This window comes from Marmota monax, unplaced genomic scaffold, assembly GCF_021218885.2.
Source record: "Marmota monax isolate L192 unplaced genomic scaffold, Marmota_monax_Labrador192_F-V1.1 WCK01_AAM20220418_F8-fsc00128, whole genome shotgun sequence".
NCBI lineage: Eukaryota > Metazoa > Chordata > Mammalia > Rodentia > Sciuridae > Marmota > Marmota monax.
In genome coordinates, this window is record NW_026693452.1 from 100,910 (window position 1) to 128,250 (window position 27,341).

Consider the following 27,341-nt stretch of genomic DNA (forward strand, 5'->3'; position numbering starts at 1 on the left):
ACCATATGCGTGTACATTTTAGAAAAGATAGCCTATTCAACAAATGGTCCTGGGAAAACTGGAACTCCATATGTAGCAAAATGAAATTAAACTTCTATCTCTCACCCTGCACAAAAATCAACTCAAAGTGTATCAAAGACTTAGACACTAGAACAGAGACTCTGTGCCTAATAGAAGGAAAAGTAGGACCAAATCTCTACCATGTCGGTTTAGGACCTGACTTCCTTAATCAGACTTCTAAAGTAAAAGAAGTAAAATGAAGAATCTACAAATGGTATGGATTCAAACTAAAAAACTTCTTCTCAGCAAAGGAAAAATCAATAATGTGAAGAGAGAGCCTATGATATGGGAGAAAACCTTTACCGCACAAACCTCAGATACATCACTAATCTCCAGAATATGTAAAGAACTCTAAAAACTTAACACATACACACACACACACACATACATTAATCCAATCAATAAATGGGCTAAGGAACTGAACAGACACTTCACAGAAGAAATACAATGTTGATCGCAACAACATGAAAAAATGTTCATCATCTCTAGTGATTAGAGAAATATGAATCAAAATTCCACTAAAATTCCATCTAACTCTAGTCAGAATAGCAATTATCAACAATACAAACAAGAATAAGTGTTGCTGAGGATGTGGGGAAAAAGGTACACTCATATATTGCTGGTGGGTCTGCAAATCAGTGCAACCACTATGGAAAACAATATGGAGATTCCTCAGAAAACTGAATGGAACCACCATTTGACCCAAATATAGCATTCTTTCATTTATACCCAAAATAATAAAAACCGTCATTCTACACTTATGCAGCCATATCAATGGTTATAGCAGCTTGATTCACAATAGCTAAACTATGGAACCAACCTAGATTCCCTTCAACAGATGATTGGATAAAGAAAATGTGGTACATATACAACAAGGGAATATTACTCATCCTTATAAAAGAATTAAATGATAGCAGTTGCAGGTAAGTGGATAGAGCTAGAGAATATCATGCTAAGCAAAATAAGCTAATTCCCCAAAACCAAAAACCTAAGGTTTTCTCTAATAAGTGGATGCTAATCCATAATGATGGGTGAGGCTGAGAAAGAATCTAGCAACTTTGAATTGTGCAGAGGGGAGTGAGGCTAGGGAAGGGATATGGAAATGAGAAGGATGGTGGAATGAGATGAACATGATTCCTCTGTATATATGTATAACTATGCTACACCATGCTTAGCAAGAGGAAAGAGATGTTGTGCTCCATTTGTGTACAGTGTGTCAAAATGCATTTTACTGTCATGTATAACTAATTAGGATAAATTTAAAAAGAGAAAAAAAGAAAAAAATCTGTATGTATGTGTAAGTATATCTATCTATCTATCTATCTATCTCTCTATATATAACTATATCAAAGATATATATATAACTATATCAAAGATATATATAATTACTCAGAGTCAAATGGGCAGGAAAATAGGTATTATTGAAAGCCAACTTTAAAGAAAGATAAAACAAACTTTTTTGTTTTGAATTTCCATCTTCAGAAAACTTAAAGGCCAAGAAAACTTTTTTGTAAGAGAAGAAGATGATGAAGTGGGACAAGAGGGAGAAAAAATACCTATGAAGGCTAGTCGGTGTTGGAGAACATGTCAGTGGTGCCTGGCCAGGGCAGGGCTAGTTTCTCTTCTCAACATGAGGAAGGTCAGAAGTTAAAACACCTTGGAGCTTTAATTCTCAGTGTAAAGAAATTCCCCTTAGTTTTAGATGCATCCCCTTAATTTCAGAGGGAGTCTGTTTCAAATTATCCTATTTAGTACAACCTGCAGTCTTGAGGGAATCAGAGCTTCATGTGTTCTGGCTGACTGTCCATCATCAGATCAGTGTGCAGAACTTGAACATAAGGAGTCAGATGCTTTTTCCTAAAGGAGGCAAGTTCTGGTTCATTTAATAGTTCCAGCTAGAGGAAGGACCTTATGGTTAGTTTGTAAAATAACTTTTTTCATACCATCACAGCTGTTTATTTTTGGGGGTGTTGGACATGTTTCTCCATTTAATCTCTCCTGTGAATATCAACTATGTCCTCTGAAGACACTGTGGACTATTAGTCAAACATATTTGTCCCATGCCATGGGATCCTTGTTCCATTCTTTGATCTCAGTGGTCCCAACTCAGTGGAGAAGTGACACTTTGATTCAGTGTAAGAAGACCTCATTTTAGCCAATGTCAAGCAACAGGATTTTAAAAAGATCTGCTCTTAGGCCAGAAAAACACAAAATATTAATAATAGCAAAGCAAGCCAGTCTGTATAATAGATCTGAAATAATGAACATAATCTCTTTAGTTCTATAATCTTTTTTGAACCTCTTTTTTTTCTATTAGAACATTATTGTTATAGTATTATAACCACAACCACATATGGAATTTGATTTCAATCCACATTCCCTCCTTCCCCTGCTCAATTTCTCTCTCCTTATCCTCCTCCTGTTCTCCTTCCCCTACTCATCTTCCTTTCACCCTTGGTGTCTCTTCCTAAGACACTTCACTATGGCTTGTGCTTGTGGCATGCACACGTTCTGGCCCAGATCACTCCAAATTAACATTTTCTCTGAGCCTCAAGATAGCCTCCAGCCATACTTTATCTCTTTCTACTACTAGTGAAAGCAGGAGGATGAGTTGTTTCAGCTGCTTCCACTCCTGTCTTATTCATCACTGCTTGAATCATTATGGAAGACTTTGCCCAGGTTCTTAGTGGCGCTCAGTAGTAGTGAGCAGAACCAAGGGAGTGAACACTGTGCACATAGTCTCTCCTCCCCTTTTGTCATTCAGTCCCAATTCCTATGAAACAGAGTTGAAAATCCAAATAAACATTCTAACTTCACTTACCTTTCTTTTCTTATTTTTAGTTGACTTTAAAATCACTAATTCTGGAAGTCATGGAGCTGAGCAATACATTATTATCCTCCTACTAGCTTTGCTGAGATAAGCCCAGGGACATGTGTGCATGGTGAAATCATTTGACCAAGTTGATGTTAAAGGATTTGAATCCCGTTTTTGTCAAAGCTAATGACTTGCCTTGGGCCTGCACAGGTGTTGGATAGGTGACATTTTGACATCAGAGGACCAGAAATTCCACACTCATATCTGCAAACACCAATAACTTCTGAACATGCATCTTGATAGGAGCCATGGCATTGGATTGCACATGTGTAGACCACTGCTTTGTTCACCTGGAGTCAACTTTCCTCATGCCTTAAATCACCTTGCATCTTTATCCCAGAAAAAAAAAAACAACATAAACCTTTGTTATAGGAGAGTCTCCATCTCCTTATGCTCAGTCAATGCACAAATCGACATTTTCTCTTTTAAATCTTGTCATTATGTGACTGGAACATACTGCATATTGTGCAAAATAGGTCTAGTTTGGTAATATCTTGGTGAGACAGTCAAGAAGAAAGTCCAGAAGGATCTTTGTCATGGCTTTTCAGACCTTTACTGCTATGGAGACCTGTGCACAACTTAAAACAAGTGTCAAGGACACTTGTCCCAGGGACCATTCCCAGGGCTTTACCCTGGTTCACTTTTTCACTGTAGAAAGACTCTCTGGGTGTGAAGATGTCCTACCCTGTGAGCCACTTTTGTACAAGTGAACATGTTCTTATTTCTTTTTCCCTCTAGTTTAACTTTTCTTGTGACAGTTCTGGGTTTGAGATGCACAGTATTTGATATCTGAAAGGAATCTCTGGTTTGAACTTCATTGGGAGGAGTGTGGTTTGCAGTCAGAGAAGGATTAAAGATTCTCTGTCCACAGAAGTTCTCTTTTTTCTCTCTGGTTTATTCTGGTTCTAGATGGGGATGGCCCATATTTGATTACAGAGGTATGGTCTGGTCTGGTTTGGCCTTCATTGCAAGGGTCCTCATAGCTGGTTCTACCTGCAGCATAAGTAATGAAATGGAAAATATTAATTACATCTCCACATGCAGCCCATTTGTTGGCATTCTCCCAAACTGGGCCACTTACACCTATGAATCTATGAGAGGGATAAAAGTGATTTTTTTTTTAATACTGCCTGATCCTCAGGAGAGTAATGAACTCACAATGGGTCCTTGAGACAGTGTTGGGAAGAATTTAACTTAAACTTGTCAAGGTAAACTGTCCTCTTATTTTTGAGGAATAGTTTTAGCATGGGTTTCTGGGGCCACTCTGCTCATTCAGGGATTTCTCCTGAACATTTTAACATAATTAACTCACAGAAATACTTGTAGCTTTTTATGGTGAATTTATTTTGGATTCTGAACACCTAATTGAATATTTTGTTTCATCAGCATGCCTAATTTAAAAATTTGGGTGGAGTATCTTTAAAATAAATCTTAAATTACAATTATAAGAAGAATATGTAAAGTGTAGCTCTCTATTTTTTCTTCTGATTATATCAAGAATAACCATTATTCAAGGTCACTTGCAGATTTATTTCACAGTCCTATGTGGAATGCAACCATGTAAGTGTTAACTCCTACATTATTAGAAACAAAAAAAAAAGGAAAAATAAGAAGGAGGAGGAAGAGAAAAAAGAAGGAGAGGGAAGTGGGAGGAAAAGGAAAAAAGGTCAAGAGTCTTTTTAAAAAATCAGGCTGCTATGAAAACCACTTAACCCCCCAAACGTTGGCTCTCAACCCTCGTAATACAGAAAAGGAATATCTTAAAAGTTGAGTCATATAAACAAGTGACCTTATCTTCTTCCATGTTGCCATACATATAATTTGGATTGAATTGTCCTTTAAAAAATTGATAAATTCATATTGTTATTATATCTCTCCTGTGTATCCTGTGTGTCAAGTATAGCACTTTAACTTATAGGGGTTTTCTTTGACAAAGAAATAACTTGAAATGCTCATCTGATATTTCATGTATGTAAAACTGTCAATGATAGATTAGGTGGATGGAAATAAAATAAATATTTATAAATGTACTCTTCATGGAAGTCTTAAATTTCTGTTATGCTGAATATTGATTAAACATCTGAGTCATTTATAAATAAGAAATTTAGGGAATGTTGCTTATTTCCCAAAACAGCTGGATATCATCACTAAGGATGCCCATATGCCCAAGTCTGGTAGCACCCCTTGTGATTTGCCACAAGAAGCAGAGAAATTGACCTCCAGCTAGGCTGTCACTGTACATACTCCCCTTACAGGTACAAAAGAAGTCTGTTGACTTACCTGGGGAGATGAGGCACGTATCAAACTACATTACTAAGTACTTCTAATGTCACCCTGAATTCATGATACACTTAAACCCAGCCACTATGGTTCACACTGATGCTTAAGTACCTATTCATGATTGTATCCAGATTATAGAACAAATTTATCCCTGGCATCCTGATCTAATAGAACTGCCTTTCGAGAATCCATAACTTCAGGTGTCCACTTACAGAAGCATTTTTTAGAACCAAGTTGTGTTGCCTTGCTGTCACTATGATAAAAATACCAGATAAGAATACATGAAGGAAGAAAGTATCTTCCACAGGTATGGTGGAGGAAAGTGGCTCAGTATTGGAAGCCAGGAAGCAGGGAGAGAGAGAGAGAGAGAGAGAGAGAGAGAGAGAGAGAGAGAGAGAGAGAACCCCTACACAGCAGAAATTTTGTGCAGAAATCACTGCTGTTGTGCCTGTGTGTAGGGCTCCAGGCCTCAGTGTTCAAGCAGGAGGAGGAAGAGGAGGAGGAGGAAGAGGGGGAGGAGGAGGAGGAGAAGGAAGAAAGAGAAGAAGAGGGCATGGGAGGGGAGAGGAGAGCAGAGGTCAGGGCAAGATACAATACCCAAAGGCAAATAACCAATGAACTACCTTTTCCAGCCATGTCCCATCTGCCTACTCTTATCACCCCATAATCCATTCAAATTATTAATCCTTAAATGGATTAGTCTACTAACCAGGTTATAGCTCTCATAATCTAATAATTTCACTTATAAACATTCCTACATCAATATATGAGCTTCTCCAGGGACACTAAAGAGCCAAACCATAAACAAGGACAGCACAGAGCAGGTTATAGGGTGGTACCCTGAAAAACACTGGGAGAAGAAATCCTACCATTCATTACCTTTACACAAGGAAGGATCTAGTGACTCTCACAAGGCCACTCCATTTAGCTAAGGCATAATGGGCACTTTAGAAACACATACACACACACACACACACACACACAGAAACTCTTTTATAAGTTAGATGAAATATAAGGTGCAAACTTTTTTGATTCTCTTATTTTGGCCTTGTTTTGAATGAAAATATGATGCTAAGCATTGTGTCTCTTTATATGTTCATTTTATCAATTGATTTTACCTTTGAATAAAATGATATGTTAATTTTAAGAGCTATAGTTTTGTATTAAATCAACTATAAAAAATTATGCTAAGATTCCACCTCTTGGGTCTCCTTCTTCCTCTGGGGAGAAGTCTTTTCTGCTGTCCTTTAATAAAGCTTGTACTTTCCACTCTTAAAAAAATTACACTAAAATACAAGATGAAAAAAATAAATATTATTGGCCACAACAAATATTTCATTATTTTCATCCAACTCTTTTCTACACAGAAGTTTTTGGTATATGTTTTGGATTGATTTATTTATTGACTTCTTTATGTGTGTGCAGAGGATAAATCCAGGCTGCAATTCCTCTATCATTGAGCTTCATCCCCAGAACGCTGATTTATTTTATTTATATAATTTCAAAACACTATATACAACCTGTTATACTGTTTCTCATTTTTTATGATTTATCTCAATTTTACATTTCATTTCTCCTTTTTAAATAAATATAACCCTTCTTTGAATTGCTTTCATAGAATTCTGATACCACCATAGTCATTAAAATCCAGCAATGAATAATTTATCCTAATTCTGTTTTAAAATGAAACATGAATAAAATGTATTTCTATATGGGTCTTCAAGAGTCTTTAAACTACCAAATGAATCCAAAAGAATAAATTCATGATAATGTTTGGGTGCATATGGATATATACCTAAGTTATTTAAAAGTCTACAATATAGTATTTTTAATATTCTGAAACATTATATACTACAAAATTTGTTATCTTCCCTATTTGCCTGAAACTTCCCTGAATGGAACAAAGAAATAATGCTCAAGGTCTGGGATCCAAGATGGTGGGCCAGAGGGAGGCAGCATTCTGAGTTGCTCCGTGACCCAGGTCTCAACTAGTGGGAATACTGCTTTTCTGAGAGTGATAGTGGACCCCTACACAGCTGCTTTTGTGCAGAAATCACCACTGCTGTGCCTGCGTGCAGGGTTCCAGGCCTCAGTGTTGGAGCAGGACCACTGACTCCCGACTCCCAACTCCCAACTCCCAACTACTAGCCCACACAGGACTGCAGGTGCCTTACCAGGATCACGGCACTGTTTCTGAACTCCCAGACACGCTCTGCTCCCATGCAGGACACTCAGCTGCTACCCACCCATAGGAATTCCAGCTTCCACTCCCTTGTGGACCCCCATCTACTAACAGGGGGCTAACCCAGTCACCTCTTTTTGGGACTCAGCAGCTACTGCCATAGTCCCCTACACGCTGTAGTCTGCCTGCACCTGGGGACATCCCACAGTGGCTGAAGACAGACAACAGCTGCAACACTGCATGCCACAGAGAGCTCATCTCTGAACACAATGCACAATGCCTTCACCCAGCTCCCCCCATCCAACCCAACACCCTATCGCCAAAATCAGTCCACTTCCATCTTGGGTCACCTTCATCACCATCTTTATTAGGAGTAACTCTCAGATTGGAACTCCAGCTGTCCAGGTACCCAGTTTCCAATCTCACCCTCTCCCCAGTACTCAGTAACCCAGCACAGTAACTGCCCAACACAAAACAGCTCTCAGGGCGGCAGGTATGCAGTGTGATCAGGGCACCACACACAAGAGTTCCAGTGAGAGAGGTCCCTTATTTAGGAGAGGGTAAGGGTTCAACAGTTTAGAGACTAACAGAGAGACCAGGAACTGGGAGATCTTGAGGCAATATAAATAGATAAGACCAGACATTCAAATCATACGAGCAAGCGGGCCCAAAAAGATACCCTTGAGGTGCAGTCTCCCTTCCAGGACTAGTGGGTGCCACACCCCACTTCCAGGAGCCCTGCACCAGGAACAGCCCACCCACAATGGCTACCTTCACCATCCTGAGGTTAGAGATACTACCTAACAACAGACAACCCCACCTATTGGATGAGAAGGGAAGCAGGAAAAAAACTGATCACCAACTAAAACAATCAACAAAACTGGTTCCTTCCTTCAAGGTATTTTTTTCTTCTCTCCCTCTATTCTCTCACCCTCACACCCCCAACATATGTGAAACCAAGTACTTTGCATGAATTAGGATTTTGAGAACTGGGATGTCTGAATAGTTGCCGCAGTCTGGCTGGGCACAAAATAACTGAGACACCACAAAAACTTGTAGATTCCAACAGCAACTCTTTATTCACGAACTCTCACCGGCACTCTACACGCACGTTCTGGGGAAAATACACCCTCCACCGGGCTCTGCGTACCAAATACTCTCAGAACCCCGCAAGAACTCTATGGGAACTCCAGGAGTGGGCACCTGAGGCAGCAGGATAGGCCCTATTCCCAGCAGGATCCACCCTAAACCTGGAACCACCCTAATCCAGCAGGATCCACCCTAAACCAGGAGCCGCCCTAATCCCTGAGCAAGGTCACCTTTCAAACCAAAACTCTCAAACATTCATGCAATGTCACTGCAAATGACCTGGGTCCAAGGCAAGCCCATTTCCACAATGGAGAGTCCTCCCTCTAAGCAACATTGGGTAGGCTGACAAGGAAATTGCCATGCGTCATTCCTACTTGGCTATGGCTCTCAGCAAATAGTATATTATTGTTGTGTTGTATAACCCTTTTTTCTTTTTTTTCCCTCCAATTTTACTGTTTTAATTTCCTTTATTTTTCTTAATATATGTGTGTGTGTGTCTTATGTACTCAACTATCTTCCCACATACTTGCCTACCCAAGTTACTTCCTGTCTATTCTCCTACTACTAACCCTCATTTCTCTTTCACACTTCCTAACATACATTAACTCTAGATCCTCACATCCTGCCTCCTCAGCATATCATCCTATGCCTCTCCCCTGGTTCATTGTCCATCATAAACTGTAAGCCCTTTTACAAACCTAGTGATTATATTATAGATAATAATCTAATTCAACATTTCTGTACATTGTGACCAAACTGTATACTTCTTAATAGCAATGAATTGTATATAGGTTGTATATTGTTTATATTGGGATCTGTGAACATTGTCCTTCCCCACAAAGGAGAGGTATTGGAACCCTACAGGAGCATTATAAGCATCACCAACAGAGCAGACCACTTGGAAGACAGAACCTCAGACAATAAAGACAAAATATATAATTTTGAAAAGAATGTAGAACACACAGTGAAAAACAGTAAGAAACCATGAGCAGAACATTCAAGAAATATAGGATAGTATAAAAAAACCAAACTTAAGAGTTATTGGGATAGAGGAAGCCATAGAGTTCTAAACCAAAGGAATGAACATTCTATTCAATGAAATAATATCAGAAAACTTTCCAAACATGAAGAATGAATTTGAAAGCCAAATTCAAGAGGCTTACAGGACGCTAAATGTACATAATCATAACAGATCCACACCAAGGCACATTATAATAAAAATGCCTAACATAGAGAATAAGGAAAGAATATTAAAGCCATGAGAGAAATGAATCAAATTACATATGGGGGAAAGTAATTAGGATAACTGCAGATTTTTCAACCCAGACTCAATCCTGGAACAACATATATTAGAACAACATATAATGGTCACCAACAAAGAATCTTGTATCTAGCAAAATTAAGCTTTAGTTTTGATGATGAAATAAAAAGCTTCCATGATGAACAAAAGTTAAAAAAAATTTACAGCTAGAAAACCTGCACTACAAAACATCCTTGGCAAAATATTCCATGAAGTGGAAACAAAAAACAACAATGAAAACCAGCAGAGGGAGGTATTACCATAAAGGAAAAACTAATCAAAGGAGAAACCAAGTCAAGTTAAATAACAAAAATAAACAAAAATGGATGGGAATATAAATCATGTCTCAATAATAATCCTGAATGTTAATGGCCTAAACTCACCACTCAAAAGACATAGGCTAGCAGATTGGATTTTAAAAAATTACCCAACAATATGCTGCCTCCAGGAGAGTCATCTGATAGGAAAAGACATACACAGACTGAAGGTGAAAGGTTGGGAAAAATCATACCACTCACATGGACTAATGAAGCAAGCAGGGGTTTCCATCTTCATATCAAATAAAGTAGACTTCAAGCTAAAGTTAATCAAAAGGCATAAAGAATGACATTTCATACTGCTCAAGGGAACCATACACCAACAAGACATACAAATATAAATATATATGCCCCAAACAATGGAGCATCTGTGTTCATCAAACAAATTCTTCTCAAGTTCAAGAGTCAAATTGACCACAAAACAATAATCTTGGATGACTTTAACACACCTCCTTTACCTCTGGATAGATCTTCCAAAATACAACTGAACAAAGAAACTATAGAACTCAATAATATAATCAATAACTTAGACTTAACTGACATATATAGAATATTTCATCCTTCAACAAGCAAATACACTTTCTTCTCAGCAGCACATGGATCCACCATATATTATGCCACAAAGTAATTCTTATCAAATACAAAAAAGTAGAGATACTACCCTGCATTTTATCAGATCATAATGGAATGAAATTAGAAAACAATGACTCCAACACCTAGAGACTAAATAATATGCTATTGAATGAACTATGGGTTGCAAAAGACATCAAGGAGGAGATTAAAAAATTCTTAGAGGTAAATGAGAATACTGACACATATATAAAATCTCTGGGACACTATGAAGGCAGTATTAAGAGGAAAGTTCATTGCATGAAGTTCATTCCTTAAAAGAAGGAAGATTCAACAAATAACATTACATCTCAAAGCCCTTGAAAAAGAAGAACAAATGAACATCCAAACCATTAGAAGACAGGAAATAATTAAAATCAGAGCTAAAATCAATGAAATCAAAACAAAAGAAGCAATTTTAAAAATTGACAAAAAAATTGATTCTTTGAAAAAATAAAGAAATTTGACAGACTCTTAGCTATGCTAACAAAAAGGAGAGAGAAAATTCAAATTACTAACATACATGATGAAAAATGTAACATCACAACAGGCACTACAGAAATACAGAAGATAATTAGAAATTATTTTTAAAATTGTACTCCAATAAAATAGAAAATACTGAAGGCATCAACAAATTTCTTGAGTCATATAATTTGCCCAGATTGAACCAGAATGATATACACAATTTAAAGAGATCAATATCAAGCAATAAAATAGAAGAAACCATCAGAAAGGAAAGAAAAGCCCAGGACCGGATGGATACACAGCCAAGTTCTACAAGATCTTTAAAGAAGAACTAATAGGAATAGTCTTCAATTTATTTCAGGAAATAGAAAAAGAGGGAGCACTTCCAAACTCATTCTATGAAACCAATATAACCCCGATTCCAAAACTAGTCAGAGACACATCAAAGAAAAAAAAAAAAAAACTTCAGACCAATATCTCTAATAAACATCAATGCAAAAATTCTCATTAAAATTCTGGCAAATTAAATACAAAAACATATCAAAAAGATTGTGCATCATGATCAAGTGAGATTTTACCCAGGGATGCAAGGTTGGTTCAACATATGGAAATCAATAAATATAATTCATCACATCAATAGACTTAAAGATAAGAATTATATGATCATCTCAATAGATTCAGAAAAAGCATTAGACAGAATACAGCACCACTTCATGTCAAAACACATGAAAAAATAAGAATAGTAATAACATATCTCAACATTGTAAAAACTATCCATCTAAGCCGCAGGCCAACATCATTCTAAATGGAGAAAAATTGAAGGCATTCCCTCTAAAAACTGGAACAAGATAGGGAACAAGATAGAACTTTCACCACTACCATTTAACATAGTTCTTGAAACACTGGCAAGAGCAATTACACAGATGAAAGAAATTAAAGGGATACACATAGGAAAAGAAAAACTCAAATTAGCACTATTTGTTGACGATATGATTCTATACCTTGAAGATACAAAAAGTTCCACCAGAAAACTTCTAGAACTAGTATATGAATTCAGCAAAGTAACAGGATATAAAGTCAGCACCCATAAATCAAAGTTATTTCTGTATCTCAGTGACAAATCCTCTGAAAGAGAAATGAAGAAAACTACCTTATTTACAATAGCCTCAAGAAAATAAAATACTTGGAAATCAACTTAATGAAAGAGTTGAAAGACCTCTACAATGAAAACTACAGAAGCCTAAAGAAAGAAATCAAAGAAGACCTTAGAAGATGAAAAGATCCATCTTGCTTTTGGATAGGTAGAATTAATATTGTCAAAATGACCATACTACCAAAAGCACTGGACATATTTAATGCAATTCCAATCAAAATCCCAATGGCATTCCTCATAGAAATAGGAAAAGCAGTCATGAAATTCATCTGGAAAAATAAGAGACCCAGAATAGCTAAAGCAATCTCAGCAAGAAAAGTGAAGCAGGTGGCTTCACTATACCAGACCTTAAACTCTACAACAAAGTAATAGTAACAAAAACAGCATGGTATTGGCACCAAAACAGACTGGTAGACTGAAGGTACAGAACAGAGGACACAGAGACTAACCCATAAAATTACAATTTTCTTATATTAGACAAAGGTGCATTGGAGAAAAGATAGCCTCTTTAACAAATGGTGCTGGGAAAACTGGAAATTCATATTCAACAAAATGAAATTATATCCCTATCTCTCATAATGCACAGAACTCAAGTGAATCAAGTGAATCAAGGACCTAGGAATTAAACCAGAAACCCTGCATCTAGTAGAAGAAAAAGTAGTCCCTAAGCTTCATCATGTTGGATTAGGCCCCAACTTCCTTATAAGACTCCTATAGTGCAAGAATTAAAAGCAAGAACAATAAATGGGATGGATTCAAACTAAAAAGTTTCTTCTCATCAAAAGAAACAATTTCTGAGGTGAATAGAGAGCCTACATCCTGGGAGTAAATTTTTACCCCTCACACATCAGATAGAGCACTAATCTCTGGGGTATATAAAGAACTAAAAAGCTAAAAAAAAAAAGTAAGTCAATAAATGAGCCAAGGACCTGAACAGACACTTCTCAGAAGATGATATACAATCAACAGACATATATGAAAAAAATGTTCAACGTCTCTAGAAATTCAACGTCTCTAGCAATTCTAGAGAAATACAAATCAAACTACTCTAAGATTTCATCTCACTCTAGTAAGAATGGCAGCTATTATGAAGACAAACAATAAGAAGTGTTGGCGAGAATGTGGGGAAAAAGGAACATACATTGCTGGTGGGACTGCAAATTGGTGCAGCCAATATGGAAAGCAGTATGGAGATTCCTTGGAAAACTGGAACTGGAACCCCCATTTGAGCCAGATATCCCACTCCTCAGTCTATATCCAAAGGATTTAAAAACAGTATACTACAGGGATACAGCCACATCAATGTTCATAGCAGCACAATTCACAATAGCTAAATTGTGGAACCAACCTAGATGCCCTTTAGTAGATGAATGGATAAAGAAACTGTGTTATATATACACAGTAGAATATTACTCAGCAATAAAAGAGAATAAAATCATGGCATTTGCAGGTAGATGGATGGAGCTGGAGAATATAATGCTAAATGAAGTTAGCCAATCTCAAAAAATGAAACGCTTAATGTTTTTTTTTTTTTTTTCTAATATAAGTAGAATTCATAGTGGGGTAGGGATGGGGAGTATGAGAGGAATAGACAAACTCTAGATAAGGCAAAGGGGAGGAAGGGGATGGGAGGGGGCACAAAGTTAGAAATGATGGTGGAATGAGATGGACATTATTAAACAAAATACATGTATGAAGACATGAATGGAGTGAATATAATTGTATACAACCAGAGATATGAAAAAATGTGCTCTATATGTGTAATATGAATTGTAATGCATTTCACTGTCATATATAACAAACTAGAATTTTTAAAAAGTCAAAAAATAATGCTCAAGGTCAACAACGTGATAATGTGAGATTTCTTTGTAAACTGCAGATAGAAGAATTTCTCCATGCTGATGCTAGATTCTGAGGGTAAAGCCAGGGAGTGAATTCTGGGATGGCAGTACTCACTCACAGAGTCTGGTAACCAACCCTTCTCCTAAATCCATTCTGTAACTTTCTAGGATTTTTACAGCCTCAAATTTTTGCAGAGAAGTAATTATTTCAGCAGTGTGAAAACACTGAAACAGTCCACAGGAATACTTTCATTCAAACTCTCCACCTCCTTATATTCAGTTTCTGATTTATTTGGCCCTGGGCACACTCATCTAATTTGTCCCAAACTCATTGGCCAGAAATTGCCTATTGCCCTTGGGATGGGTGAAGTGTGAGAGGAAAAGTCTAGATGTCAGAGTCCCCAGTGCTCAGGGGCAGGAAAGCAGCTGTGCCAAACACTTCCAGCCACTTGAGGTGTCATCAGCTCGGGAAGTCCCACTGATACCAGAGCGAATCTCTTCTGTTCATTTGGAAAAAGCACCAGAGCCTGGGGTTTCGGTTTGTCCCTGTGTGATCAGGGACAGTGATCTCTGCGACAAGAATTCCAAACGAAGGTGGAGGTCCCCTACAGGAGCACCCAGGGCTGACTTATCAAGGTCGGTCAGGCTGCGACGCCTTTTGCCTTCTGTCCCCGCCCTGACCCAAGGAGCTCCATCTCTGGGGGAGAGGCGGTCTTGGGCATTCCGGCCCCAAAGCCTGAGCATCAAGGTGCGAAGTCAGGTACACGCGCCTTCTTGCTGTCCAGCTCGCTGCCCACAACCCTGAGCAGGGCTGCTTGCACCTTCCCAGGCAGCCGCCCTCGGTGAGTGCCTGGCTCCAGGAGACCCCCGCAGTTGGGGTGTTCCAGTACTTGGAAGGGCTCTGCCTCTGCTGCAAGCAGTGTCCTGAGTCCACTCAGAGTGGAACAGTGCCCTGAACATGCACATTGGAATGGACATAGGTGAACTGAATGGTCCTCAGCACTTAAAAAATTTGCATCTTGGAGGACATAATAGAAAGGGAATGATCAGTCATTTCCTCTGAAGCTGACTCTTTAGAAAAGCTTTACCTGGCATTTACTTTGTTTTTTTCCTAATTTAAAAATTTTTATTTTTTCTATATTTTTGGTATATTATAGTTGGACATAATGGTGGGATTCACTGTTACATGTTCATACATGCATACAATATAACAACAAAATTTGACAAATATAATGGTCTAGTATATCCTTTTTCCCTCCCCTTCTCCCTCCCACTGTTCCCTATCCTTTACTGATCTCCCTTCCATTTTCATGAGACAACCCCACTGGCCACCTTTCTTTTTCATTTTCCTCTCTACCTTCCACAGATGATAGAGAACATGTGACCCTTGACCTTCTGAGTTTGACCTATTTTGCTTAATCTAATGGTTTCAAATTTCATCCATTTTTCTGCAAATGGCATAATTCCATTCTTCTTTATTGTTGAATAAAACTCTATTTTGTATATACACCACATTTTCATTATTTATTCATCTGTTGATGGATACCTAGCCTGGTTCTCTAGCTTGGCTATTGTGAACTGGGCTACAAAAAACATGGGTATGTGTGCATCACTGTATTATGTTGACTTTAATTCTTTAAGATAAATACTAAGGAGTTGTCCAGCTTAGAAATATGAGGGTTCCATTTCTAGTCTTTTCAGCAACCTCCATAGTGGTGATACTTATGTACAATCCTATCAATAGTGTAAAAGTGCTCTATTTTCTCTACATCCTCTTTTCAACATTTATTACTGTTTCTAATCTAAATGATTACCATTCTGACTTGGGTCAGATAAAATCTCAGGGTAGTTTGAATTTACATTCCCTTAATTGCTAATAATGTTAAACAGTTTTTCATATATTTGTTGGTCATTTTTATGACTCCTTTCTAGAAGCGTCTGTTTAGTTCATTTGCCCATTTATTGATTGGGTTATTTGGTTTTGTTCTTGTTGTTTGTGTAAAGCTATGGAGTTCTTTGTATGTTATAAATATTATTCCTCTGTCAGAAGCATAGCTAGCAAAGAATTTCTCCCATTTTCTAGGTTCTATTTTCACATATTTGTTTCCTTTGCTATACACATGATCTTTAAATGATGCCATCCCATGTATTAACACTTGGCATTATTTCCTGAGCTCTAAGAATCCTATTAAGAAAGTAATTATCTGTGTTTATATTGCTGGAGTGTTCACCTACATTTTTTTTCTAGGAGTTGAATAGTTTCTGATCTAATTCCTAGATTTTGATCCATGTTGAATTGATTTCCATATGGGGTGAGATAACCAATTTTCCCAGCATTGTTTATTTTAAAGGCTGTCTTTTCTCCCATGTTTGTTTTTGGCACCTTTGTGGAAAAGGATCAGGTTACTGTATCTGAGTGGGTTTGTCTATGTGTCTTCTATTTCTACCATTGTTCCACTTACCTGTTTTTATGGCAATTATTTTTTAGGGCAATGTTTTGTGTGTGTGTGTGTGTGTGTGTGTGTGTGTGAGTGAGTGTGTGTCACATGGGGGTGCAGAGGGGACTGAGGAATGGCAATGGAGAACACCCTCAGTGCTATCCATAACACATGCAGTAGTACATGTTCTTTTTTTTTAATTTTTTTTTTTAATTTTTATTGTTGGTTGTTCAAAACATTACATAGTTCTTGATATATCGTATTTCACACTTTGATTCAAGTGGGTAGTAGTACATGTTCTAAGTGCACTTTGTGAGATGGCTTGTTGCAGTTGTAACTGTTCTTACCCTAAGTGTAACAGCACACAGTTGGACACTAAGACTCCGTGGTCACATATGGTATAGTTTAATGGCTGGGTCTTATTTGGAGATAAACCTAGATTTTATAGAGGAACAGGTGAGCCTCCTGTTCCTTTCCTTTCCCCTTCCTTCCTTCCTTCCTTCCTTCCTATTTATGTTTTACTGCTTGCTTTATATTTTTAAGTAGGAGTAGACTCTGTAATGATAAAAGCTATAGTATAGTAAATATGTTACAAGCAATATCATCATTTACCATTGCTATCAAGTGTTATGTACTGTACATAACTTCATATGCTATTCTTTTATGACTAGCTGCACTATAGGTTGTTTATGCCAGCATCACCCCAAAGATATGAGTAGTACATTTGCTAGAACATGATGATAGCTGTCATGTCACTAGGCAACAGGGCTTTTCCAGCTACCTTATAATCTTATGGGATCATTATAAGCGCACTCAATTTTGACCCAGCGTCTTTATGCAACCACATATCTGTGGTTTTTATACTCAATTGCACACAGTTGATTGATCCTGTTGGTGAGTTGAACTAGGTTGTTGCTGATTTTATGCCACTAGATCTGTCCATTTCTAACAGAGGAATATTGAAGTCTCCCACCATGGTTACAGATTCATCTTTTTCTCCCTGCAGTTGTTTTAGTTTTTGCCTCATATAGTTTGATAATCTGTTTTCATAGCTATGCATGTTAAGGGTTTTTACATCTTCTCGATATTTCATTTTACTATGATACTCCTTTTATCCCTAATAACTTTACATTAAGCATGCCCTGTCTAAAATACATAGCTACTTCTGCTTTGACATCATTAGCGTAGACATGGCATATTTTTCTCTATGCATTTACTTTTAATCCTTAAGCATGATTTTTTAATGTTTTTATTATTTTTTCAAATACATGACAACAGTGCAATGCATTATAATTTTGATTACCCATATAGAGCACAGTTTTTTGTATCTCTGTATATAAAGTATGCTCATGCCAATTTATGCCTTTATACATGTACTTTGGGTTTTTTTGCATTACAATTCTTAATACACATATATACCACCATTTTTCATATCTCTGTTTATATATAAAGTATGTTGACACCCAATTCAAGTCTTCATACATGTACTTTGTATAATGATGGTATTGCTTGTTGAACCCAGGATCACTTTTACCACTGAACTATACCTCCAGTCATTTTTATTTTTTTTATTTTGAGATAGATTCTGAGACTAGCCTTGAAATTATGATTTTCCTGCCTCAGCCTCCTAAGTCACTGTGACTATAGGCATGCACCCCACACCTGCCCATGTGCATCTTTATATTTAAAGTAAATTTCACGTGGGCAGTGTATTGTTTGGTCCTGTTGTACCTGTCCAATCTTGTACAAATTTAGTTTGTTATTAGAACTCAGCATATTAATCAGACTTTTAAAATTCCCTAATCCACTTCTAACATCCCTGCTGTCTTTGGTTCTGATAACTTCCTTGTCACTTCAAAGTGGTTTTGGCCAATTAGAAAAGCTAATTTTTTAAATTCAAAATGAAGTAGCAGGTAACAGAAACTATTCCATATATGCATTTAGTAATGTGTGGGTAAAGTGTTAGGGGAGAGCAAGTTTGTTTAGTCCATTTGTGCTACTCTAATAAAATGACAAACTGGGGGATTTATAAACAATAGAAATGTATTGCTAACTGCTCTGGAGTCTTGAGAGTCCAAGACAAAGAGCCAGCAGACTCCATGGTGAGGTCTCATCTGTTCTCTCAGGGTGAAGGAACGAGAAGCCCCCGTAGAATGTCTTGCAATGGTATTGTTCCCATTCACTAGGTCAGCATCCTGATGGCCTAAACACCTCCTAAAATCCTCATCTCTTAATGCCATTGCACTGGGCATTAGGTTTCAACTTATGAGATTTTTATTTCATACGTTGAAACCTACTGGTTATATGTATATACATATTGAGCAGTCACTGAGGGTGGCCATCTGGAGGAGCAGTGCTAGTCGAAGCACTAGTCCAAGGAACCAGCAACAGTCAGTGTGTGTGTGTGTGTGTGTGTGTGTGTGTGTGTGTGTTATGTGAAAATATCCTAAATCATCCTCTGGATAATTTGAAGTGGATCACCTAATGATAGCTAGACCTAAGATCTAAATTACCTAATGCTGTATTTCTAACACAGAAGGGATTGTTATATATGTATATATGTGATGTGATTGAGCTACAGAAATTGAGCATATGTATAGTATTTGGTGTGACATTTCCTTACATATCTACAATGTGTAACAATCAGAATTGTTATTGTTTTATCTGTCAACTCAGACATTGTGCTGACAGTTTTTGATATGAGTTTGGCAGCAGGTGAAGACAGCATCAAGAAGGAAGGCTTATATTGTGTTACATATAAACCATATATTGTGGGATGAGAAGTTAGTAGTGAAATGTTTTGTCAAAATTAAAGAGCCTGAATGGCCTCCCTACCTGTATGTATGGGTTATATACACTTACAAAATCTCATCTGTTCTTTAAATAATCACTGCTGAGTTCAACTCAGAGTGGGAAAAAAATTGATAGTCTAGATGATTTTTGTTCATAACCTTTTTCCTTTTCAATTATGTATAATCTTATTCACATACCACATATCTCTCCTACAAAGTACGCTTCTGTGGTTAATAATGTATATTGATATTAATATTAATGTATGTTTTAGTCAGCTTTTTCTCTGCTGTGACCGAAAAATCTGAGTAGAACAATGGTAGAAGAGGAAAAGTCTATTTGAGGGCTCACAGGGCTCACAGTTTCAGAATTCTTAGTTCATAGAAAGTCAGCTAAACATCATGGCAGGAAAGTGTAGCAGAGGGAAGCAGTCAAATCATGGAGATAAAGAAGCAGAGAGAGAGACTCTACTGTCCAGAAACAAAGATATACATCAAAGCCAAACCCCAATTCTCACCTCCTCCAGCCAAACCCTACCACTTCAATTACCACTCTGTTAATTTCTACCAGGGGATTAAATCACTGATTGGGTTAAGGCTCTTACAATCCAATCATTTCTTCTCAAAACCTTATTGCATTATCTCACATGTGAGCTTCTGGGGGACACTACATCTAAACCATAACAATATATATTCAAAGTCATTCTTGCACCATGATCCCACAAAACCCATACTGATGAGTACTTATTCTTTCTACTCACTAGGAGGCTGATAAGAGTGATTCTCTAATTCTGAGCTACACAGCTAACTTACTTACAGAGATAAAATATTGAGTGAATTGTATTCAAAGTTAGAAGTATAGTAGTTGTTTAAGCCAGGAATGAGTGATAAGTACAGAGAGAAATTGCTATTCTACCTTCTGCTCCGATCCTAGTCCCCAAATAAGTTTGTTTTCACAAGAAGGGAATGAAGTCTTGGTCAGACCCTACTGAACCATAGTTCCTGCACTTTGTCGATCACTAGTTCAATCTCTTAAGTTTCTGGCTGAAAAAGCCTAACTGCTATTAAAACAGAGTCTGGCTGTAATTTAGATCTTAGGTCCAGCTAGCATTAGATAATCTACTTCAATTTATCCAGAGGATCAAAGAGATGTTTCTAGAAAGGAATAAGTCTTGTGATCTTCCACTGAAGCCAAGGGAGGTAAGAGTCTTACAAAAAAACAGGAAGGCCTGACTGAGAGGTGCCAAGTTTATCTACCCTCTCACAGAATGTCTAAACAGGGTGCCAGGATGGGGTCAGCTTGGCCAAGAGAGGAGATAAAGGGTGAGGACTTCCCAGGGCATCTGTCAATGTCATCCTCCTGACTCCCACAGACACACACTCCTCCACGTCTTGATACCTACACCTCTTGTTTGGATTCATAGGAGCCTCTCCATGAGATCCCTTTTAGATTTGCATGAGTTTTTCTCTAGTTCTATGGGACATAAAGTCAACCGTTATTATGTATTGTACTCTTTTTATTTCCTAAATTGATCATGCGGTGCGTGAGGCTAGGTACCAGGATGGTTTGGAACTGGTTAAGATCATAAAGAACCTTTATAAATCCTCTGTTTGGTTGTGTCCTTGCTGTGGGAATGAGGTTCTCCTCCTCTTGAAGTTCAGTGCCTTTCCCACCTGCACCCCCATTTTCTTGTGAAACAGGAGAGAGTACTACAGGTGGTATGTTCTTGGTGTGTTGTGTCTGGTAAACCTGGGGCTGTTTCCATTCTTGGAGTTCCTGAGTGGTATTGCACAGGGGCAGCACATACAGAAATAAAGAAGACTTCCAAGATCTTTCAACAAAGGAGGGTTCAGAACACTGTTCCCATGCTGGCTCTTGGGTTGTTATAGTAGTAGTCTCTTATATGACTTCCTTGCTTCATTCCCACCCCTGATAAATGTCAGAGTGGTCTTGTAAACATAGTTAAATCATGCCATTCCTTCACCCAGAACTTCCTAGTACCTCTCTGTCTCATTCCCAGTGCAAGTCAAATTTCTCATGGTGGTCAGTGTTGGGCTATGCCTGAGCTCTCCTTCCTCTGACCTCCTATCCTGTCTTCTTGCCCTCACTCACTCTTCAGGCCCTCTGGCCTCTTTGCTGGTTCCTTAAACTAGTGCTTAGACTAGCACTGCTCCTCCAGATGGCCACCCTCAGTGACTGCTCAATAGCATCATTGGAGAGTGCTTTCCTGACCCCCTGTCCCACCTCAGTCTCCTCTGTAGCTAGATTTAGAGGTTTGCACCACTATGCCTAATTTGAATTCTTAATTTTTATTTATTTTTAATTGTAAGGAAAATAAAAAGGGACATAGAGACAAGATGCAGAGACAGGAAAGAAAGTTGGCAGAATGGCAGAGAGGCCGAGCTTTATTTATATAAGTAGGTTACTTTAGGTCATTGGCATCCTTAGTACTTATTGTTCATTGTATTACTAGGCAGGTTACAGACTTAGCAACATTATGCAGCTTATTCCTCAGTTATATATTAAGTTGCAATGTGCAATGTTAGGAGCTTTATGTAGCTCTCAAGAAAGTCTATTGTATAAAGTTCCTGTTATGTGGGCAGGTTTGGGCTCAATAAACCTTGTGGTTGTCTAACAAGAGAGTTCTTTTATTCCCAGGAGCAGTGTGCCTGAGATCAAGGTCGATGCTGATAAGACTCAAACACAGAGCCTCTTCATGAAGGACATTGCTACAGCAGCTAGGCATCCTGTGTCTCTGCACAGAAGTTTTCCCAGCAGCCAGGCATTCTGTGTCTTTGCACAGAAACTTTCTAGCCATCAAGCATGCCACAGTCATGAAGCTATCAGAGACCTCAATCCCAAACACAGAACCCCTACATTAAATATCTATCCCTACATTAAATATTTACCTATTTCCTGAACATATTAATCATTGGTTTTAATGTCAATGTTTGATAACTTCAGTCTAGATTACCTGTGAAACCTCTTCTATGTTCTGATTATTGGAACTTTAGCTCCCATATTCTGACATATATGGTAATTTTAAATTAATTAGAGTGATAATTTGGAGGATGGGAGCTTGTTTTGTTTTATTTTTTGTTTATTTATTTTGTTACCAGAGATTGAATCCAAGGTCCTTAACCAGTGAGGCACATCCACATCCCATTTTCTTATTTTTTATTTATTATTATTTTTTATTTTGAGGCAGGGTCTCACTGGGTTGCTTAGGGCCTATTTATGTTGCTGAGGCTGGCTTTAAACTTGTGAATCATCTGGCTCAGGCTTCTGAGTTACTGGGATTTTGTTGTGTGCCACCACCCCTGGTGATAATATCTTTTTTTGAAAGTGGATTTTAACTTTCTTCTAGCAAGGTCTGAGCAGAGAACCTTGATCAAGCAGAGAATGGTCTCTTTTTGGTTTTCCCATATTCCCAAGCCATAATGTTTCTGGGATTTCAAAATCTTAGGTTCCTAGGGATCCTCACCTTTGCTGGCCACAAGTCCAAATTTTGTCTCTCTAGAAGAAAGACTGCAGAGATAATTGCTCACATATATTAGGGGCTTCTGGGAGATGCCTCTAGCAGCTTCTTCGTGCCTGGATTCCATGTTTGTCCCATGCATGTGAAGTTTGGGTTTTTAAATACCTGGAAAGAAAAAGGCATAGGGTGTTGGGATTACCCAGTACCGTTCCCTGCTTACTGGGATTTTGGTTCCTCCAGTCCCTGTGGCTTTCTTGCTCTCATCAGAGACCTCTTCACACACTCTTTCTCATGTTCTGTCTGCTTCTATGGTCATTCTCTGGAGAATGATTTGTTGGGAGCAGCTTGTTCTCCATAGACAGAGAGAAAATACTTCATGAATGTCTTTGGCTTAAAAAATGAAAACTAGAATTATTGCATTTAGAATTTCAAATCTATTTAACAAGATCAGTTCAGCACCAGGTCTTACTCTCAGTGAGTCTTTTTAAGGGACCTTTGTAATATCTTTAATGAAATTTTTTAAAAATATTTTTTTTAGTTGTAGGTGGAAACAATATCTTTATTTTATTTATTTTTATGTGGTGCTAACAATTGAACCCAGTGCCTCACACTTATTAGGCATATCACTGAGCCACAGCCCCCACCCAAATGAAATATTTTTAACTTCACTTATTAATATCCAATTTTGCTTTAAACCAAAATTGTGCTGCTTAACTGTTGGTTTAATATAATTCATCATTATGATATGTTTGTCCATTAAATAAATAATTTCAGTGAAAAAAAAATGTTGGTGTTTAAATTCTTAGTTGATTCAAGGTAAACAACAACCAGACTTGTACAACTTTGAATTATTAATTCTTAGAAATCTCTCCTGCCCCTGCCTAAGAAGCTAAGCTCCTTTTGGTAGTAACAATATTATAAACTCCAACATTAAAACATGTGGGAGCACATAAGATCATGTAGGCTCTCCTTGAACTAAAGTTGTATCATAGTATTGTATTCAAGACAGAGGAGACTAAACCCTCACCTGCCTTTTTCCTCTTTCATGGTTTTTGAATAATTTGTATACTCTATTTACTCATTAGGGCCCATAATTTGGGAATTTGACATCTAATTGAAGTGCAGGTATTCTAATTGTACTTTGGCTCCCATTATAGGTTCTATGATTGTTCTTATCACATTGATATGGGCTGCTCTTTGGAAAGGAAACTACTCATTGCAGGACAATTTAAAAGAAGCTCAGTTTAAATGTGTTAATTTGTTGTTATCTTGTGTCTAAAAACCTCATTTACCTGGACTATCAACTTACTATCACTTTTCCCTCTACAGAAAGACAGAACTGTCCAGATGTCTTCCAATAATCACCCGGTTTTTTCCCACAAGACCCAAAGAAACTCTGATGACCTACCTGGGACGACCTCCAGTGGCAAGAAAGGGCCTGTATTATGTTTTCAAAACCTCTCTTATGAAAGTCAAGAAAAAAGTGGCTTCCCATTTTGTTGGAAAACAACTGATAAAAGGACATTATCAGTTATCAAGTATGTGCATAATCTTTTTAAAGGACCACTTTATTGACCTACAATGAACTTCCAAGTTTTGGCTATTACCAAAAAATTGCTATGAATATTTGTGTTCAAGATTTTGTACAGATATACTGAGAAATGCTTGCATTTATCTTGGCTAAACTAGGACTGAAATGATTGGACACTTAAGTGTATGTTTAGCTTTGAAAGGAACTGCACTGACAAACCACTCGTAAAAGTGATTGTGTTATGTATATCAATCATTGTTTGAGAAACTGAACAATCAATGTGCCATTTAGTTATTTGTGAGTAAGCTTTGTGTTTTGGTGAAAAGAGCCCCAATTTTTCAGTTTATTGCTTTTTGATTGTGGGTATAAAATTATAACCATGATTTTTTCAAACTGTGAAATTGAATGTGTCTCTATTTCACTACTCCAATATTTTTGAGACAGATGCATTTTAAGTAGCTGTACACCTTATGTCCTTTATGTTCTAGAAGCAAGGCGGTTGAAACGATAGTATATTGTGAAGGTACTTTACTTTTCAATAGACCTGTTTTAAATGAATGGTCTATTTATAACAATTTAAATTGTTATATTTTCTATAAAAATTTACTTATTACTTGCTCTTATAAAGACAGAACATACTTAAATATAAGATCCCTATAACAATTGAAATTATGTGATGTTTAAAGTACCTTATATTTATGATTTTTATACTTTTTATCCAGCAACAAATTCAGAATTCAAAATGTGATGTTGAAGTGGGACCCAAAGTAGGAGGGAAATGAGTGTTTCTCTGTAACCTATCACTACCAGGTACCTTCTTAAGTTCATAGATGCTGGCCATTAGGAGTGTCAATGTTTTTCTGATATTTGTGATACTCTGCTTCCCCTCTTTGGTATCAGGATATGATTTTGTCTTTCCTCAGGTACCATGACCTATGAGTTATGTTTGTGTAATAAGGAAAATGATTATTTCTAGTCAAGTAAGCACCTTCTCCAGGCTGTTCAAGTCTGGGCAGTGGTTATAAAAGTAGATCTATATGTAATAAGTTTGTTCTGTTTTCTTGATATTTTTTACATGACTTTACACTTCTCTGTTAATACCAGCTAACTCCCTTCAGAGGACAATGAAGCAACAAGATAGCATAGAAAATGTTGAGGTATGGATGGGAAAGAAATGGTGAGAATCTGGGGGCTGACTAGCCTGAGGCCAGGGCTGCTGTGTAAGATTAGAACTCTGTCCACACAGCAACACCTGCTGACTTGCTTACTTCTTGTCTTTCTCTCGGCTGCAGCAAAATAACCAGGGGGTGTACATTGATACAGCAGGAGTGGGAGCCGTTTATTGTAGGACAGGAGTGGTACATATACATTACTGAATACACAGCTTATCTTAATTAACATAAACTAGATACAGCAGTCAACCAATAAGGAATCTCCACACTTAATGGCTCACTGGCGTTACTTCTCAAACCACTCCCTCTGGCAAAATGCCAGGCACCATCCAGACTTGCTTACAGACCCTAACAACACCTGCTGACTTGCCTAATTCTTGTCTTTCTCTTGTATGGATTGATAAATCCTGTATAGGAGAATAAGGAGAGGAATGGTGGATGACAGGCTTTGATCTTTTGCTACATCATTAGATAGACTTGACTTATTAAAATCTGAGAAGCCTTTGGTGAAACACAGTAATTGACAAATATTTGTCCTTACAGATTTTGTGATGAAAGAGGTAGAATGTACCATGCTTTGAATATTTGCAGGTTGAATACTTACAAAGCACACAATGTGCAAGGGTTCATTTACCTCAATTATTCTTTCCAGGTAATCGACTAGGGACTCAGTACACTAAGGTGGAGACTCACTTATTCAACAAATTTCGGGTGCCTACTGGTGCCTGGTGTTGTGTAAGATGCTAGTGACAGAGACGTGCCCTATGTCTTTGGATACCTTGCAATCTAATGAGATTCAGAAAACTAGAGCAGTTTGCCTGCATTGTTTGCTCTGATTGATTAAAGTATTCAAAGACAAAATATAAACCCCTCTCCCTGAATTGGAGTGCCAGGTACAAGGAGACTGAGAAAGTGAAAACTCTGTGTGTGTGTGTGTGTGCATATGTGTGAGAGAAAGAGAGGGGGAGGGGGAGAAAGAGAAAGAGAGAGAGAGAGAGAGAGAGAGAGAGAGTGTGTGTGTGTGTGTGTGTGTGTGTATGTGGGGAGGTTGACCACGCCCAGGAATGGCATTTACCTCCTCTGACCATAAACAAAACAATACCAAAGGGTGGACCTCAATCTAGTAAAATATAATAGATCCAATAGCTATCATTCAGGTTTCTTTCATGCCATGAACTCAGTATTTGGGATTCAGTGTGCTGTGTGTAATGGGGGAGGGCAGGAGGGAGAAGTGGTAACAGTCAGACACACACAGTCTTGTTGTGAAGGTTTTACAGTATGAGGAGAGAGGACCTCTGCAGGCACATGCTGTAAGCAGAAAATAAGGGGGGAAATGGCTTGTGAGGGGCTAGAGAAGGGTGGAGGGAGGGTGAGGAGACAGGGAATGATGAACCATAGTTGACAGTTTTAACTGTCATTGTAGCATGAAAGCAGCTCTAGATTCTACTTAAACCAATGAGCATGGCTCTGTCCAATCACAGTGTTTGTGAAAATAGAAAATAAGTGACAAGCTGTAGGGTGCTTGCTTGTACTCCAGGGGTCTGGGACTTAGTTTGATCTGCTTGATTTATTCTCAGCACTAGCCCCTGTCCTGGAAGAGTATCTGGTCCACACATAATAGACAGGTCATGATTGTTTTGCCTGAATGGATGTGGAATTAGCCACTGTTCCACATTGGAACTGTGGCATTTGGGGATTCTACTCCTACTTCTGTTTCCTGTAACACTGGGGTTTAAGTGTCAGAGAAAGCCAAACAGCAGT

At 37.9% G+C, this 27,341-nt stretch overlaps 1 protein-coding gene across 1 annotated transcript in view; it reads left to right on the top strand.

Moving 5' to 3' along the window:
• The first annotated feature begins 24,224 nt into the window (after positions 1–24,224).
• Positions 24,225–27,341, top strand: part of LOC124101588 (broad substrate specificity ATP-binding cassette transporter ABCG2-like) — a 42,081-nt gene continuing 38,964 nt past the window's right edge. The window contains exon 1 of the mRNA XM_046457646.1: positions 24,225–24,415. Coding sequence (XP_046313602.1) covers positions 24,225–24,415 — 191 coding nt within the window. The remainder of the gene's footprint in view (positions 24,416–27,341) is intronic.